General features: G+C 45.3%; 3 protein-coding genes across 4 annotated transcripts; all 3 read right to left on the minus strand.

Moving 5' to 3' along the window:
* Positions 1–805: 805 nt before the first annotated feature.
* On the minus strand, positions 806–2,515 carry LOC117865269 (magnesium-chelatase subunit ChlI, chloroplastic). 2 transcript variants are annotated; one of them, XM_034749424.2, is made up of 3 exons: positions 2,310–2,511; positions 2,134–2,222; positions 806–2,034 (listed from the first exon to the last, which is right to left on the minus strand). In XM_034749424.2, the coding sequence occupies exons 1-3, from the start codon at positions 2,416–2,418 to the stop codon at positions 976–978; spliced, it is 1,257 nt and encodes a 418-aa protein (XP_034605315.1). In that variant the 5' UTR covers positions 2,419–2,511; the 3' UTR covers positions 806–975. The 2 variants fall into 2 exon arrangements, with proteins under 2 accessions (XP_034605315.1, XP_034605314.1); XM_034749423.2 differs by having other exon boundaries at positions 2,134–2,515.
* A 2,600-nt stretch (positions 2,516–5,115) lies between these two features.
* LOC117865270 (uncharacterized) lies at positions 5,116–8,235 on the minus strand. The gene has a single exon (XM_072295211.1). The coding sequence runs from the start codon at positions 8,147–8,149 to the stop codon at positions 7,370–7,372; it is 780 nt and encodes a 259-aa protein (XP_072151312.1). The 5' UTR covers positions 8,150–8,235; the 3' UTR covers positions 5,116–7,369.
* Positions 8,236–8,741: 506 nt separating this feature from the next.
* Positions 8,742–11,902, minus strand: LOC117865271 (uncharacterized). Its single transcript, XM_034749427.2, has 4 exons — positions 11,562–11,902; positions 11,025–11,170; positions 10,797–10,915; positions 8,742–9,269 (listed from the first exon to the last, which is right to left on the minus strand). Exons 1-4 carry the CDS (start codon positions 11,789–11,791, stop codon positions 9,165–9,167), a joined length of 600 nt encoding a protein of 199 aa, XP_034605318.1. The 5' UTR covers positions 11,792–11,902; the 3' UTR covers positions 8,742–9,164.
* Positions 11,903–14,602: the final 2,700 nt, after the last annotated feature.

Here is a 14,602-nt window from a genome sequence, read left to right on the forward strand (position 1 = left end):
GAATTGGTCGCCAAGGAAATATACATAGAAAAAAATAGAGATACTGAGGCAGAAAACTTTAATGTAACCAATTAGTGAGCATTAGAAAAAGAAAGGGGCATGATAAAACAACTTTGAAAAAGTAGAAGATACTAGACTGACAAGCGAACCATTCTCAAGTGACAATACCATTACAATTGGACAGACAAAATCTTATTAGTGCCAGGTCAGAATTCTAAAACTGAGAGCAATACTTGCTCGAATTCTGAAATGGAATAACCCAACAGATATGTTGTTTGACTGATACAAAAGTACTGAGATAGTGAGACCTCAAGCCAATTTTGTAGGCACACCAATGTTTAGAAAATATGTTCACCTTACTGTTATCATGCAAAAAAAATGCCAAATTACACTTCACGTACTGTACACTTAACACCAATGGCACACTACATTCCACCAGAGAAACTAGGATCACTTAAATTTTCTCATTACCAGCACCAACTAAACAATGCATATTCATTTTTCAAAGTAAAGAGTCCCAAGACTGAATAGGACACTTACAAGCAAGTATTAAATCCCCTAAAATTTGCGAGGTAACTAAATGTACTTCAACTTCTACAGTTCTACTCAAGATCCTCCATTTGACACAGCACTCTCAGATATCTCCAGCGCCCACATATTGGTCCTATTATTTGAACAAGGTATAACCATATGCCTAGAGACTGAAACAGGTTTAAAAGATAGCACATTAGCACTTTAGCACATAATGCAGAAGTTACGCTCTAGTGCAGTCCAATTGGTGCAACAATTGAGTTACAATGAAGGGTGAAGTGCAAAGAGCATCCTCAGCTCATAACATGCATTCCAGATGGAACAGAATGGATTCTACATTATGATGCTAGAAGCACAAAATTGATATCCAGATAACGTTGTTACAGCAGGACAGAAGCCTGCTGCCAGAATTTGTGACTAAGGGACATTTACCTCAAAGATAATCTAGCTAAAGACTTCGTAAAACTTCTCAATGACAAGCAAACCCGAGTCAATGGATTCAAGGGGATCCTTCCGGAGTCGATGCCTCAAGCAGTTTGGAATGACAGTAGCAATGTCCTCCACTGTGACCTTGTCCCTTCCTTTCAATGAGGCCAGCGCCTTGGCAGCCCTATTTGTGACAATATCACCTCTGAGCCCATCAACATTCAACTCAGAGCACACCTTGGATATCTTGACACGGAGGTCATGGTCAATCTGCACGGCACCAAGGTTAGACCGAGCGGATGAGATCTGGTCCTGGAGCTTCTCCTGCTCCTCTTTGTAGGAGTCACGGAACGCCTTCGGGTCTCTGTCGAAGCGAGCCCTCTCTTCCACGATTTTCACCCTCAGCTCTGCGTCCCTGACGGTACCAACCTGCGCGTGCATCCCGAACCTGTCCAGCAGCTGCGGCCGGAGCTCCCCTTCCTCCGGGTTACCGGAGCCGATGAGGATGAACCGGGCAGGGTGGGAAATGGAGATACCCTCCCTCTCCACCGTGTTCCACCCCGACGCGGCAGAGTCCAGCAGCACATCCACGAGATGGTCATCCAACAGATTGACCTCGTCGACGTAGAGTATCCCCCTGTTGGCCTTGGCGAGCAGGCCCGGCTCGAAGGCCTTGACGCCCTCGGTGAGCGCCTTCTCGATGTCGATGGTGCCGCAGACGCGGTCCTCGGTGGCGCCGAGGGGCAGGTCGACCATGGTGATCTTGGCGGTGGTGACGGGGAGTCCGGTGTCCCCCTGGAGGACCCGCTCGCGGACCTCGGGGCCCATGACCTCCGGGTCGTCCGGGTCGGAGTTGAAGGGGTCGCCGACGACGACGCGGATGTTCGGGAGGAGGTCGACGAGGGAGCGCACGGTGGTGGACTTGCCGGTGCCCCTGTCGCCCATGATCATGACGCCGCCGATCTTGGGGTCGATGACGTTGAGCAGCAGGCAGAGCTTCATCTCGTCCTGCCCCACGATCGCCGCGAACGGGTACACGGGGCGCTGGCTCTCCTTGGCGCTCGACGCTTTCGCCTCCTGCGCGAATCGCATTTTGAAAAACGGCCCGTCGAAAGCGAAAGCGGTTTGCTCCAAAAATAAAAACGAAAGCGGCGGAGAGGATTAGGGAGGCTTTACCTGCTCGGCGGCGGTGGGGGCGGCGACATTGCAGACGGTGAACCGGCCGCGGCGGAACCCCAGCCCCTTCCTGGACGCCGGAATGCGCCCTGCGAGTAGAATGGAGAGTGAGCCGAGGAGTGTTCGATTCGGCGCTGGGAAAGAGCGGAGGAGGAGGAAGTGTAAGATGTTGTTACCTGAGGAGGCTGCGGCGGCGATGGAGAGAGGGCGGGAGGTGGAGGCTGGGAGCAGGGCCCTCGCGGCGGAGGTGGAGAATGGGGAGGCCATGGTGGGGAGGAGGGGCATGGACTTCCCCGGTGAGGCTGTGTGGAAGGGTATAGGAGGAGGTGGGGATAGCAGGAGGGAGATGGGTGGATAAGCCGAGGGATGGTGCGATTGGAGGCAGCGATGGACAGAATCGCCACGAAAAGGCCCCCCGCGACTCTCTGTGGTGAACTGGATCACTGGATCAATCAACTCCACATCAAAAGCCCAAGGCCCAATAGGCCAGAACCCTCGTCATCTTCCTCGTCCTTCCGAACCCCACCTGCGCCGCCGCCCACCCCTCATCCCCGCGCCATGCCGCCGCGTAAGCGCCCGGCGCCACCGCCGGAAGAGCCCCGTCCTTCCTCGAAGCCTGCACCTGATGCCAAGCCCTCCGACCCCGTCCTTCCTCGAAGCCTGCACCTGATGCCAAGCCCTCCGAACCCACCAAATCTGCCCCCGATTCCGCGACGCCGACCATCTCGGCGGCGGTCCTCGCCAAACTCCCGAACGTGGAGCGGCAGGTGTACACCCTAATCTTCGAGGCGGGAAGCAAGGGCATGTGGATGCTCGACGTGCGCAAGCAGCTGACGATAAGCCCCAACGTCGCCACCAAGGTGGTGCGCACCCTCGTGGGGCATGAGCTCCTCAAGGAGGTCAGCGACGTGCGCCACCGCAGCAGGAAGATCTTCATGCCCACCGATTTCCAGCCCTCTGACGAGATCACCGGCGGCACCTGGTTCTACGGCGTGCTGGGGGGTGGCTGGGCACGAGTGACGAGAACAAACAACGCCGTAGAACCGTGCAAGAAAGCGCCGTGGTGCATCGCGAGAGGAAGGCGAGGGAGACCCGGTCGCTGCTGCTGGCGTTAGCGGGATCATGGTGTTAATTTACTCTAATCCACCTTGAAGGATTCAGAGAAGATACCAGCTTCCCTCTGGAGGGATTCAGACTTTTCCAAGGGGTGCCCAACCTTTCCGGTTTGCGTTTGGTTACAGGGACGAAGTGGGACGGGACGGGACGATACCACTTCATCGCACGTTTGGTTGAGAAACATGTGGGACGGGGACATCCCTGTGAGGAAATATACCCTCCAGATGCGCGACGTCCCCGTCCCACCAAAAGTGGCGGACGGGGTCATCCCTCGTTCACGCCGTTGGAAGGAGGCGGCGGACCGACGCCGGCTTGGCGGGGTGGGGCAGGGGTGGCGGCAGCCCTGGGGCGGCTGGGGCCCTCGGCCGGTGGGGGCGAGCGCTCTGGGCGGCGCGGTCGGGGTCCGACATCAGCGGGGGCGAGGTCCCGAGCTGCGGGAGAGGACCGGAGGAGGCTGGCGGGACAAGATAAGGGGAAGAAAGAAAAAAAAATAAATGTATACAGGATGACATGTAGGACCTTAAATGACATACGGGGTCCACAAAATACTGTAGCTAACGGTGTCAAAAATATCATCCATATCACCCATCTCAACCTCTCCAACCAAACACTAGATGGAACCGTTCCATCCTATTTCAAACAAACATTAGATGGGACCATCATATCCCACAAAACTGGGACGGGACCATCCCATCCACATTGTCTCCCATCCAAACACATGCTAAGCTCCAACGATCCGAAGAATCGGTCTTCAAAAAATATTAACAAATCAAGCACGAGAGAGAAGTTAGCAAAAACAATATTAACAAATATTAACAAATCCTGCGCGTCAAGAGAGAAGTTAGCAAAGACAATATTAACAAATCACTACAAAGTTTTGAGTATTTAAATCACAAGTTTCAATCATCAGCTACAGGTGAAATCAAGCACGGAACTCAGGTTGGAAGCTGTGCTAGGTTTCACCCACTACATTGCCAGCAATCGATAATAATGTGGAACTGCGAATAAACTTTTCAAGACCCATGAAATGCCAAAGCTAATTTCAATGAATCAAGGTATAACCAAGATGGAAACTGTTAGTTTCATCACTGAAAATGAAAACCTTTATAGTTTTTATCCTCATATAACTCTAGTGCTCAGAGTCCTCAAGATTTATCATTTGTAGCAACAAAAGGATAATGCAACCAAACACCTCAAATGAAAATGGATGGCACAAATCACAAAACACAGATCCAGACCAACTCCCATGCCCTCAAAATAATTCTTTCACAGATGCAGAGTTGCAGATTGAGGGAGTCAATAGTTAATTTTAAAGGAGCTCATCTCGCTCACAAGTCCATAGTAGTTAATATCTGCCATTCAAACAGCACAAACCAAATATAGAAAAATCTAGTGAGATGAAGGCAACAGACAAAACAACCACACCTTGAATTTCATAAGAAATAGCTCATGTCACTATATGCATCATTAATATAACAATATAATTAGTCGACATCAATCCTAACATTACCTAAAGTCTAGTCGTGTGAAAAATGCTAGTTATTTCCTTATGATTTACCCAAAAAAAACAGCAAGAGTCAACAAATTATAAAAGCAGTTGATAAGGCTTATCACCGGGCACCGGCACACCTTTGTCTCTCTCAAATTGACTATAACATGATAGAAAAATATAATATAAAGGAAGGAAGGACCGATTTTATATTGCATAATTGCCTTAATATATTCAAAACATATATCTTTAGCATCACAACACATACCTAGAGTTTGAGCTCAGCCAAGGACCAAGGCTAACCTAAGTCCCCATCACCCCACCAAATAAAATATATAAGAGGAACGGTCATTTTCAGTTCCTTATGGTAGACGAGATACGCAAAAGAAAGCATGGATCATAATTTACATTAGCTTTGATGTGAATGTAAATGCAGGTACCACTCTGTTTTGGGCTAGAAACCCATGGGACTATCTTTTCTCAGAACACACGCACACATTAATCCAGGCTTTGCAAGGCATTTTATGTATCCAGCCCTCTCTTAGAAATGTTGTTCAGTTCTCCAAAGAGACCGTGAAACAGTGAAGGCTCATATAACAAAGCACAAGGACAATAAATTGGAACAGGCGCAGCTAGATCATGAAAACTAAGGTTGTTTGATTCCTGCATCCCATATTATCATTGGCACCAGATTGAGGTCCTTCAAAGCAAATAAAAGCCAAGTCAATTTCAGACCAACAAACACAAAGGAACTAAAATGAGATTACCAGCAGATTGGAACAGATGTGCAGGATATCATGTAGATTGTGTGCAAGGACAATGGGCTATACCATATCTGACGACAGATACACACTAAAAGATCATCATAGCATAGTAAGTAACTCCGTTCCTTGTCAGTTGTGATTGTAGATAGAATTACTTCAATGTGCTGCGCTGACACCAGTCACAGGCATACTTAAATTTGCATAATACATGTTAAAAAGCAATTTTTAGTGATTTGTGATGTGAAACGGAGTATTTCCATTTCTGATTATCTGTAACTTTAACCAATCGAAATGGTCAGAACATAGTACAGTCCAAACTACAGAAGCTCGCGTCTCAGCCATCCTTACAAGAACAATAAGATACAGGTATCAACTCAAAGTTATAGCCTGAACATAAATATATCATTGCAATCATGCAGAAGCACATAAGACAGGAGGTGATAGACAGAACTAAAGTTCAAGTACAATACTGAGGAGATCAGACTATAAAACAGCTAAAACCCTGTAAGCACACAGAAAAGGTCTCAAAAGTCAAGTATAATACAAATGAGGAAATGGAGCCATTCTACTCAGGAATCAATACCTTGGTCCCATATTATTGGCCAAAGCAAGAAAATTCACCCTCCGCAGTCCATCCAAGCACTCCTGCTGTCACACTACAACTCAAGCCTTTACATTACTAGCATAAATATCTACAGGACATACATAAGCACCTGACCAACCCAATTCCACAAATTTGGCACTAAACGACAGCAGCTTGATCATTTGGCAAAAAAATACAACCCAAAAGCCTGTCTAAAGCCAATCTAAGTGGTAAATCTAGGTGGGGTCCACCAACTACACTGTAGTGTTTAGAAAACTGATATATATTATGCAGCCAATTGCTAACATATACGCAACACCTTAGTTACAGGAATAGCACATAACATGGGCATATATGAAACCTTATGAGTTGCGACAGATTAAATTTCAGTCAATTTTTATAGGATCAAACTAATTGATTGAGAAACACGCATAGTCGCATACTATATCCGAACGTTGTATGTTGCTTATCCTTGCAGTTATTAGGGGGTCTTCAACACTTAGCTCAATTAAATACTGTAATTTCAGTTAATTTAAGTTTTAAGGGTCATGGAAAGTTTAATAGAATGAAGGCACATCTAGTCGTTAGAAAATGTTGCATCTATATTGATCCTTTGGTTATCATACAGGGTGTGCATTCTCAACATATAACTTGAATATCATAGCATATATGAAAACCTTATGAGTTGTGACCGATTAAATTTCAGTCAAATTTTACAGGATCAAACTAATCGATTGAGAAGCACGCATACTATATCCGAACATTGTTGTTGCTTATCCTTGCAGTTATTGGGGGTCTTCAACACTTAACTCAATTAAATACTGCAATTTCAGTAAATTTAAGTTTAAGGGTCATAGAAAATTTAATAGAATGAAGGCACATCTAGTCGTCTAGTCGTTAAAAAAGGGTGCATCTATGCTGATCTTTTGGTTGTCATACAGGGACACTTTTGGTGTGCATTCTCAACCTATAACTTGAATATCATAGCTAAAATGTGTGGCCAAAGAATTTTGGGTTTTCAAAATGGAACAGAGATCCAAACTTGATGCAACTAAATACATATCAAACACTACCAAGCTAAAAGGCCTAAGTAGATATAACTGTAGAATGATTCTTGATATGAGCACCGAAATCTGATACTGGACACCGAAGCCACCAAAAGAATGGAACCATGGCAATCCAATAACAGAGTGTGAGCCAACATCCCCAATTGGACAATGAGAAACTGAATTCTTCAATGGACTCCACCATGATGCAAAGCGATGAGGGCTCACTGGTCACTGCCTAGAAGTCCATTTCCAGCCACTTCTTGTAGTAGACGCATGTGCTCGGCGAAATGACCCCATCCGGCGAGCACTCATCGATTCTTGGGCAAACCCCACACGGGATCCCCTCCATCATCCCTCCCTGAGCAGCCCCAGCCAAACGGTAGCATATCGTGCCGCTCCTGACGGCCGCGAAGTCCCCCTCGCCTGTGCTCTTGACCTCCTCGAGCACCTTGTCGAGCACCATGGTCTTCACGATATCCCTGACCTTGTCGATGGTGTACCCGGCCTTAGGGTCATCCCTCAAAATGCCGTGGTGGATCATCTGCACGGTTGCTGCGCCGAGCTTCTCGACCTGCGCTTGGCAACGGCGGCGCACGGCGGACACGGCGTCGGTGTCGAGCCGGCCGTCGTGGTACCAGGTGCCGCCGGTGATCTCGTCAGAGGGCTGGAAATCGGTGGCCATGAAGATCTTCCTGCTGCGGTGGCGCACGTCGCTGACCTCCTTGAGGAGCCCATGCCCCACGAGGGTGCGCACCACCTTGGTGGCGACGTTGGGGCTTATCGTCAGCTGCTTGCGCACGTCGAGCATCCACATGCCCTTGCTTCCCGCCTCGAAGATTAGGGTGTACACCTGCCGCTCCATGTTCGGGAGTTTGGCGAGGACCGCCGCCGAGATGGTCGGCGTCGCGGAATCGGGGGCAGATTTGGTGGGTTCGGAGGGCTTGGCATCAGGTGCAGGCTTCGAGGAAGGACGGGGCTCTTCCGGCGGCGGCGCCGGGCGCTTACGCGGCGGCATGGCGCGGGGATGAGGGGTGGGCGGCGGCGCAGGGGGTGTTCGGAAGGACGAGGAAGATGACGAGGGTTCTGGCCTATTGGGCCTTGGGCTTTTGATGTGGAGTTGATTGATCCAGCGATTGACGAGGGTTGCTGTCTGATGATATGGCCACGAATTTTAGGCCTGCTCTTTTTCTTCTTCCTCGGCCCAAACACGTGCTCATCGAATTCAGAGCATGGAAGAAAGAATTTGCATCGTGGCTTTCTTGACATTGTGATGTTGGGGGGAAGAGATTCAGGTAATTGGTTAATTCGCTGGAAAAGAAAACGCAGTAACGTAACCAAATCCGAAATTCATTTAGTAAGGAAGACGGTAGTTAGAACAAATTAGGGATAAGGGTTATAGGGTGCAAATAATCTGGAGCAATTGTGGTTAATGAATACATGTCAAATAGCTAACATGGTAACCAGAACGAAAACAACGAGCCAGCTTGGAAGTTATCTACATCCCACAGAATCCTGGAATAAGCAGATGATCCATCGCCTTGCAAATGACACTCGGGAGTTTGGGCGTAACAGAAACGAGCAATCAAGCAACATGACATGGAAAGATGTCGACTTCAATGTTGATATCCTAGAAGGCTGCTGCAGCGTGTGGCCAGAAAAAATACACGCATGACTTCCAAGTGATTTTTTCTAGTCAGTCAGGCAGCTAAAAATGCATGACCTGTTTGCATAGCTTGCTTTCTGAATTTAAACTACTAATAACAACTCCAAACAGCACCCATATATCCACTCTCATAGACAGATTCATGACTCCAAACTAAACAACATTACAACTTGGGTGTGGAGCTAGCAGTTAATTCTTCATAGGTTAAGCTCCCTACAATGTCCTTTTTTCAAACCCCCGGCGTGCAAGAATTTGAGCGACACTCCACATGTTGATGCTTCACTTCTGTGCAGTCTCTTTCTAGAATGCCAAGTTACCGACCATCCACTGCTGCCTATGTGCGTGTCCCGCACAAGAACTATACAAGTTAGTAGAACGCAATGCTGTATGCAAGCCTCCGCTTGTGCTGCTTCTCGAATCCAGTAATCAGGTCATCGATAATTTCCTCCCAGTCACCATCAATTGCTTCAAGCTGAAAAGGGGGAAAATAAATAAATTAACTCCTTGTCGTTCACCAAAAACAAGCACAGCTGATTCCGTACACTCTAATTTGTAGGCAGTAACTTTGCAAAACTGAGTATTTGCCATAGACAAACTAAGGTCAGTTGGTCAGAAATCAGGGGCACAACAATTTGAGCAAAAGATTGACAATAAATGACAATATACTCATTAATTGCAACAGCGCAAAGGTTAATGTCACGGTCCATTCACAGCACAATATACCACCAGTAGGCATTTGGACATCATTGCAACTACAAACATATGTCGCTTTAGATACCATATAAGACAAGGACAACCAGGCAGCAGGGCATTCTGCAACAATAACTGTTCAGGGGTATTACATGAGGAAACAGCAGAAATACCTCAAATAAACATCACTTTATCAAATAAGTTATGAAGGATGGAAAGTTAATTACAATGAAGGTGCTGATTTCATACACTGATTCTCACTGCAAAATAGGTGTCTATTGAAATGGTTTTTTCTACACTATTTTTCAAGGGACAAGAGGTCCCAAGATATGGTCTGTTATATATTTGATTGATCATCTAAATTCATGAGGAAACAGGGCCATGTGCCTTTATTTCCAAACCACTGATAATGGGGGGTTTATAGATCTATGAATTTTGCCAGTAGTATCAACATTGAAGTAGAAAAGTAAAACATGGGAATGGGATGGTGGCAATGTCACGAATTTGAGCTTGTTAATCCACAGATACCAAGAAACAGAACACCCATGAAAGACAATTGTATGCACCAATCAGAATAATTGGATTTACGTGAGAATTAACCAGTTGAAAATAAAATAGTCTGCTATATATAGCCATAGCAGTGCTGTGACAGAGCAAGAAATGAATCCAAGGGTTGGTTAGCAAAGTTACTTTTAGTACTACTGCAGTATACGATCATGCTAGGCAAAGCTGGAGCAACCCCTGCAGCCTCCCCACGGCCCACTCCATTGCCAAACCCTAGTACTAGTACCCTACCCTCTAGGCAGCCTCTCCTATCTTTGTATTCCCTTTCTCTCATTACTTACCTCCCACAAGCAGCAGTGAATTCATCACCCTCCTTTCTCCCATTATTTACCTCTCACCACCACCAGCAAATCCCCACTCAGTCCTCACCTCGCTCACTTTCAAGTTGAGGCGCCTCCAATCAGTGTGCCATATGATCAGTAAATGATAACTGCAATCCTCAAACTAGATTAGGACTGTATGGATGGCTTGTTTCTCTTTTGGCATTTGACTCAGTTCAGGTAGCATCTATTTTGAGGTTTATCATTCAGTTTTTATTTACTTGAACTCTTGAACTAAAACTTAATTCTGTTGTCAACTTAAATGCACTTATGGGTCCCTAGTCTACATGGCATTAGAGCTCCAGTAGTTTGGGAAGTTGCTGATTACTGACCATAATCATTAATAACAATATAACCAGATATATAAATAATAAATTAACAGTCAGAACAGTTTATGTAGTACATAAGTTATGTGATTTTGATACCTTCTGGCACAACTCTACAGCAAGCTTTGCCCCAACACCAGCTTCTTCATGGTTATCTTTGACATCCATATTGATTATCGGCACACTCTTCATCAGCTTTGGCTCGCGGTTATTCATATCTGGACACAAAACAAAATTTGGCTTCCATTAGTGAGTGTCACTGTTTGTAACTGCTTGATGGATCTGCTAGACCAAAATCAAGCTCCAGTCGGAAGGTGAACGATTTACCTTCAACAACCAAGTCGAAGACCCTCTCCTCAAAGGTCATTATCATATCAAACAACCCATCACCGGCATTGTCCTGCCACCGCTGAGGTGCCAGCTTCACTGAGGTGTTCCTCTTCAGCATTGGCAGCAGCCCATTCCTCTTGTACCTGGATGGGTTCACCATAAGAAATGCACAGTTTCAAGTTATCATCCAGGATGACCGAGAATGCAAGAGGAACGCGTAAACAAACGAGGTGAAACATTCCAGCCGGCCCAATTCAAACGAATTTTCAATGGTTTACTTAGGAGATAGATAGAGACATTGCAAGCTAGGCCCCCCAAAATTGCATTAGATTAGATGGTTTGCTACCCGTTTCCATCAAATGCTCACTAAATTTCGCAGAAACCCCATCCAAAACCATAAAAATCAATCAATATTTTCCCAAATCAACCAAGGGGGGAAAGAGGAGCATCAAGGGGTGGGCAACAGGAGGTAGTAAGCTTTAGGGGCTCCCAAGGGTCAGGAGAGGGAGGATGATAGCAGGTGTTTGTACTAACAGATCAGGGTCCTTGCGGCGGAGGTCGTCGTAGATGGCGCCGTAGGGGGTGCCGAAGTCGTAGACGTTGGGCTCGTGGAGGGAGGGGCCGGGGAGCTTGACGTGGGTGCCGGTGCCGTAGGACTCGACGTCGAGCCCCGCGCGGCCCAGCTGCGAGTGCGCCTCCATGCTTCGGTTCATGTTCGACGAGCACACCATCGCGAACCGCCACCGCTTGCCCTCCGCCACCATCTTGCCGCCGCCGCCGCCGCCGTCGGCGAGGTCGATGAGCTCTCTGTCAACGAGACCCGGCTGCACTTGGGGATTCGTTTGACGTTTGAGTGGGGGGATTGGATTGCCCGAGTCTGGAGATCGGACGGCGGAGGGAACCTGCACCAATCTCAAACATCGGAAGGTGTAAACCTATAGTGGGCCCTGATAAAAAACTATAGTGGGCCAGGTCACGACGATTCGCGGAAAGGCATGTGGACATGATGGATGGATCGATCGATGGACTCATGGGCCGGCTCCTAGCTGTGCACCTGTCTTTCCTCCTGCTGTATGCGTGTGTGGTGGAATATGGAGTGGCATGTTGTTCTTGGGCCAAAATTGAGAGAGGGTACGGACCTAGGCGCAGATCCGCCCTGCATGTGGCAGAGCCTACTAACATACGAAGATGTCTCGCGGGTGGCAGAATCAACCTGCGATGAATTACAGATACCGTGGCAGAATCAACCTACGATGAATTATAGATCCTTATGATCCCAGGTTATAGAGCTAACCTTCAATGGACCACAATTGATGTACTAAGTAATTGAAAAATATATGGTCCAATCGGGAGATTAACAGTTACAAGAATAGAACTTTATTACAACATAACAATATTACACGAGTGCACAACACCCTCTCTTTAGTGGCTAGCCTAGCACTCATCCTTTACTACCATGCTCATGGTTGAATGGCATGGCGAGGGATTTCTATTTTTAGGGCAAGGGGGTCATGAGGTTGAGATAAGTGTCCCCTTTCTAGAGACTTCATAGATATTATAACATTTATTTTATTACCAAGTTTAGACTAATCCATGATAAATATCTTCTTCTTGCATGATGGAGAACACTCTAGAAGGTTGCCTTAACATTTATTTTATTACTAAGTTTAGACTAATCCATGATAAATATCTTCTTCTTGCATGATGGAAAGCACTCTAGAAGGTTGCCTGACTTCCCTTCAACGTTATCTAACTAGATATAGAAGTAAAGTTGACAAAATTGCTTAGGACCTGACATGATTTAGCCTAAAGTGAGCTCTGATTTTATAGCATCAAATCTATCCTATAATTATTTCCTAATGAGCTATTCCTTATTATATGTTAAAATGATGTAAGGAACAACAAAGTGTAGGTATCAACAGATGAAAGGCCAAGTAGCGAGCAACCTAAATTGAATCATGTTTCCACTATCTATCTATTCAAATCATCATATAGTAAATACAAGGACTTGATAAACACTACAACAACATATAACAAACCTTGGTCAGATAACCCTAATCCATGTATTCCTTCTAATATATATGACACATGAAAACTTTCACGTAGGAATTGAAAAACAAAAATCAGTGGTGTTTCAAGGATCTTATACCGGTGTTTCAAGGATCTTATACACTGCCAGTACATATATTTCACGAAATATTTTAAAATAATATAAACTCACATATTTCTCATCATCCGAATCAAACTCAACCTCATTAACACAATGAAAATACCTAGAGAATCTACGAACATTAAAACCTAAAAGGTAACTTCGTTAGTGATATTGTACTTTTCTTAGCCGTAAATAAAATTGGTGGAAAACTTTTCACCTTTCATATGACCTTCTTGGATCATTGCTAGAAAATATGTCTAGCAGCTTTACTTGCACGGTTCCGCTCATACCACCTAAACTAGATGAAACGACTGCATTCATATGTTCTAGAGGGAGTTTTAGTGGGATTGGAGCTTGTGAAAAATATGAAACAATTAATCTACACCTCCAAATACATAAATTTATCAGTGGCAGATCCAGGATAATTGTTTTACTCGATGGTATATAAAAACATTGCACATAAATATACTGGTATTTGGAACATATGTACCTATGTACCTTTAGTCCGTGCTTAGAAGATGAGTGTAAGAGTTTCTCAAGTACCGGTTACCAAAGTACAATCTTCCATGGAAAAGTTGTTTAGCATCCGCTAAAGTACTATCTTTCATGGAAAAGTTGTTTAGCATCCGCTAAAGAGAGGGTGTATTTGAAGGTGTACATTCGACTAGATATTTTAAGTTGGTTCTTTGCTAAAGTTGCTCTAATATTACTAGTGGATGTATACTATCTGTTTTGATTAAGTGAGACTAAATTATGATGCGCAATATATACTAATTAGTTTGTGTCAGTGATTCTATCATTTTCATGGTTTTTAATGTGGAATTGGTGAGAAATATAAAATATGACAAAATAATAATATTTAATAAATTATGCAATTTTTTAATTGAGTTCTTAATGAAACTTTTTGTGGTATTTATAAAGTTTTCCAAGATGGAAGCCTAAGGGCTTGTTTGTTTGAGCTGCAACTTTTCTGACCGAATAGGCAACACTAGAAATTTCTTTACCTTTCTAAACTAAAAAACCTAAAAAACCTCATAAACTGAGCTTTCCAACTTTTCATATAAACCCACTTTTTCTAGGCTTCCAGCTTTTCGGAAGCCGGATGAAAATTTTTTTGTCGTTTGAGTTTCTGGTTTTCTATCACAAAGCCAAAATGGTCCTGTTTGTTTGAGCTTTTGCTTCACTGAAAGCTAGCTTTTGGTTGTTGCTCCTGGAATGGTGGCTTTCTAAAAGCTGGCTTCTCCAAAAGCTGAGGTCGTGTGGCAACTAGCTTTTTGGATGGTGTGGTGCCTGTCATACGTGGTTCACGTGTCAATCTCTCATCTTCTACCTTCTCTTCTCCCTCGGTCTAGCACTATTCCTGACGACCAAGCTCATCCACCAAAAAATTGAGCACGACCACCTTTAAATCGAGCACGGGCGT

Source organism: Setaria viridis, chromosome 7 (assembly GCF_005286985.2).
Source record: "Setaria viridis chromosome 7, Setaria_viridis_v4.0, whole genome shotgun sequence".
Lineage (NCBI taxonomy): Eukaryota > Viridiplantae > Streptophyta > Magnoliopsida > Poales > Poaceae > Setaria > Setaria viridis.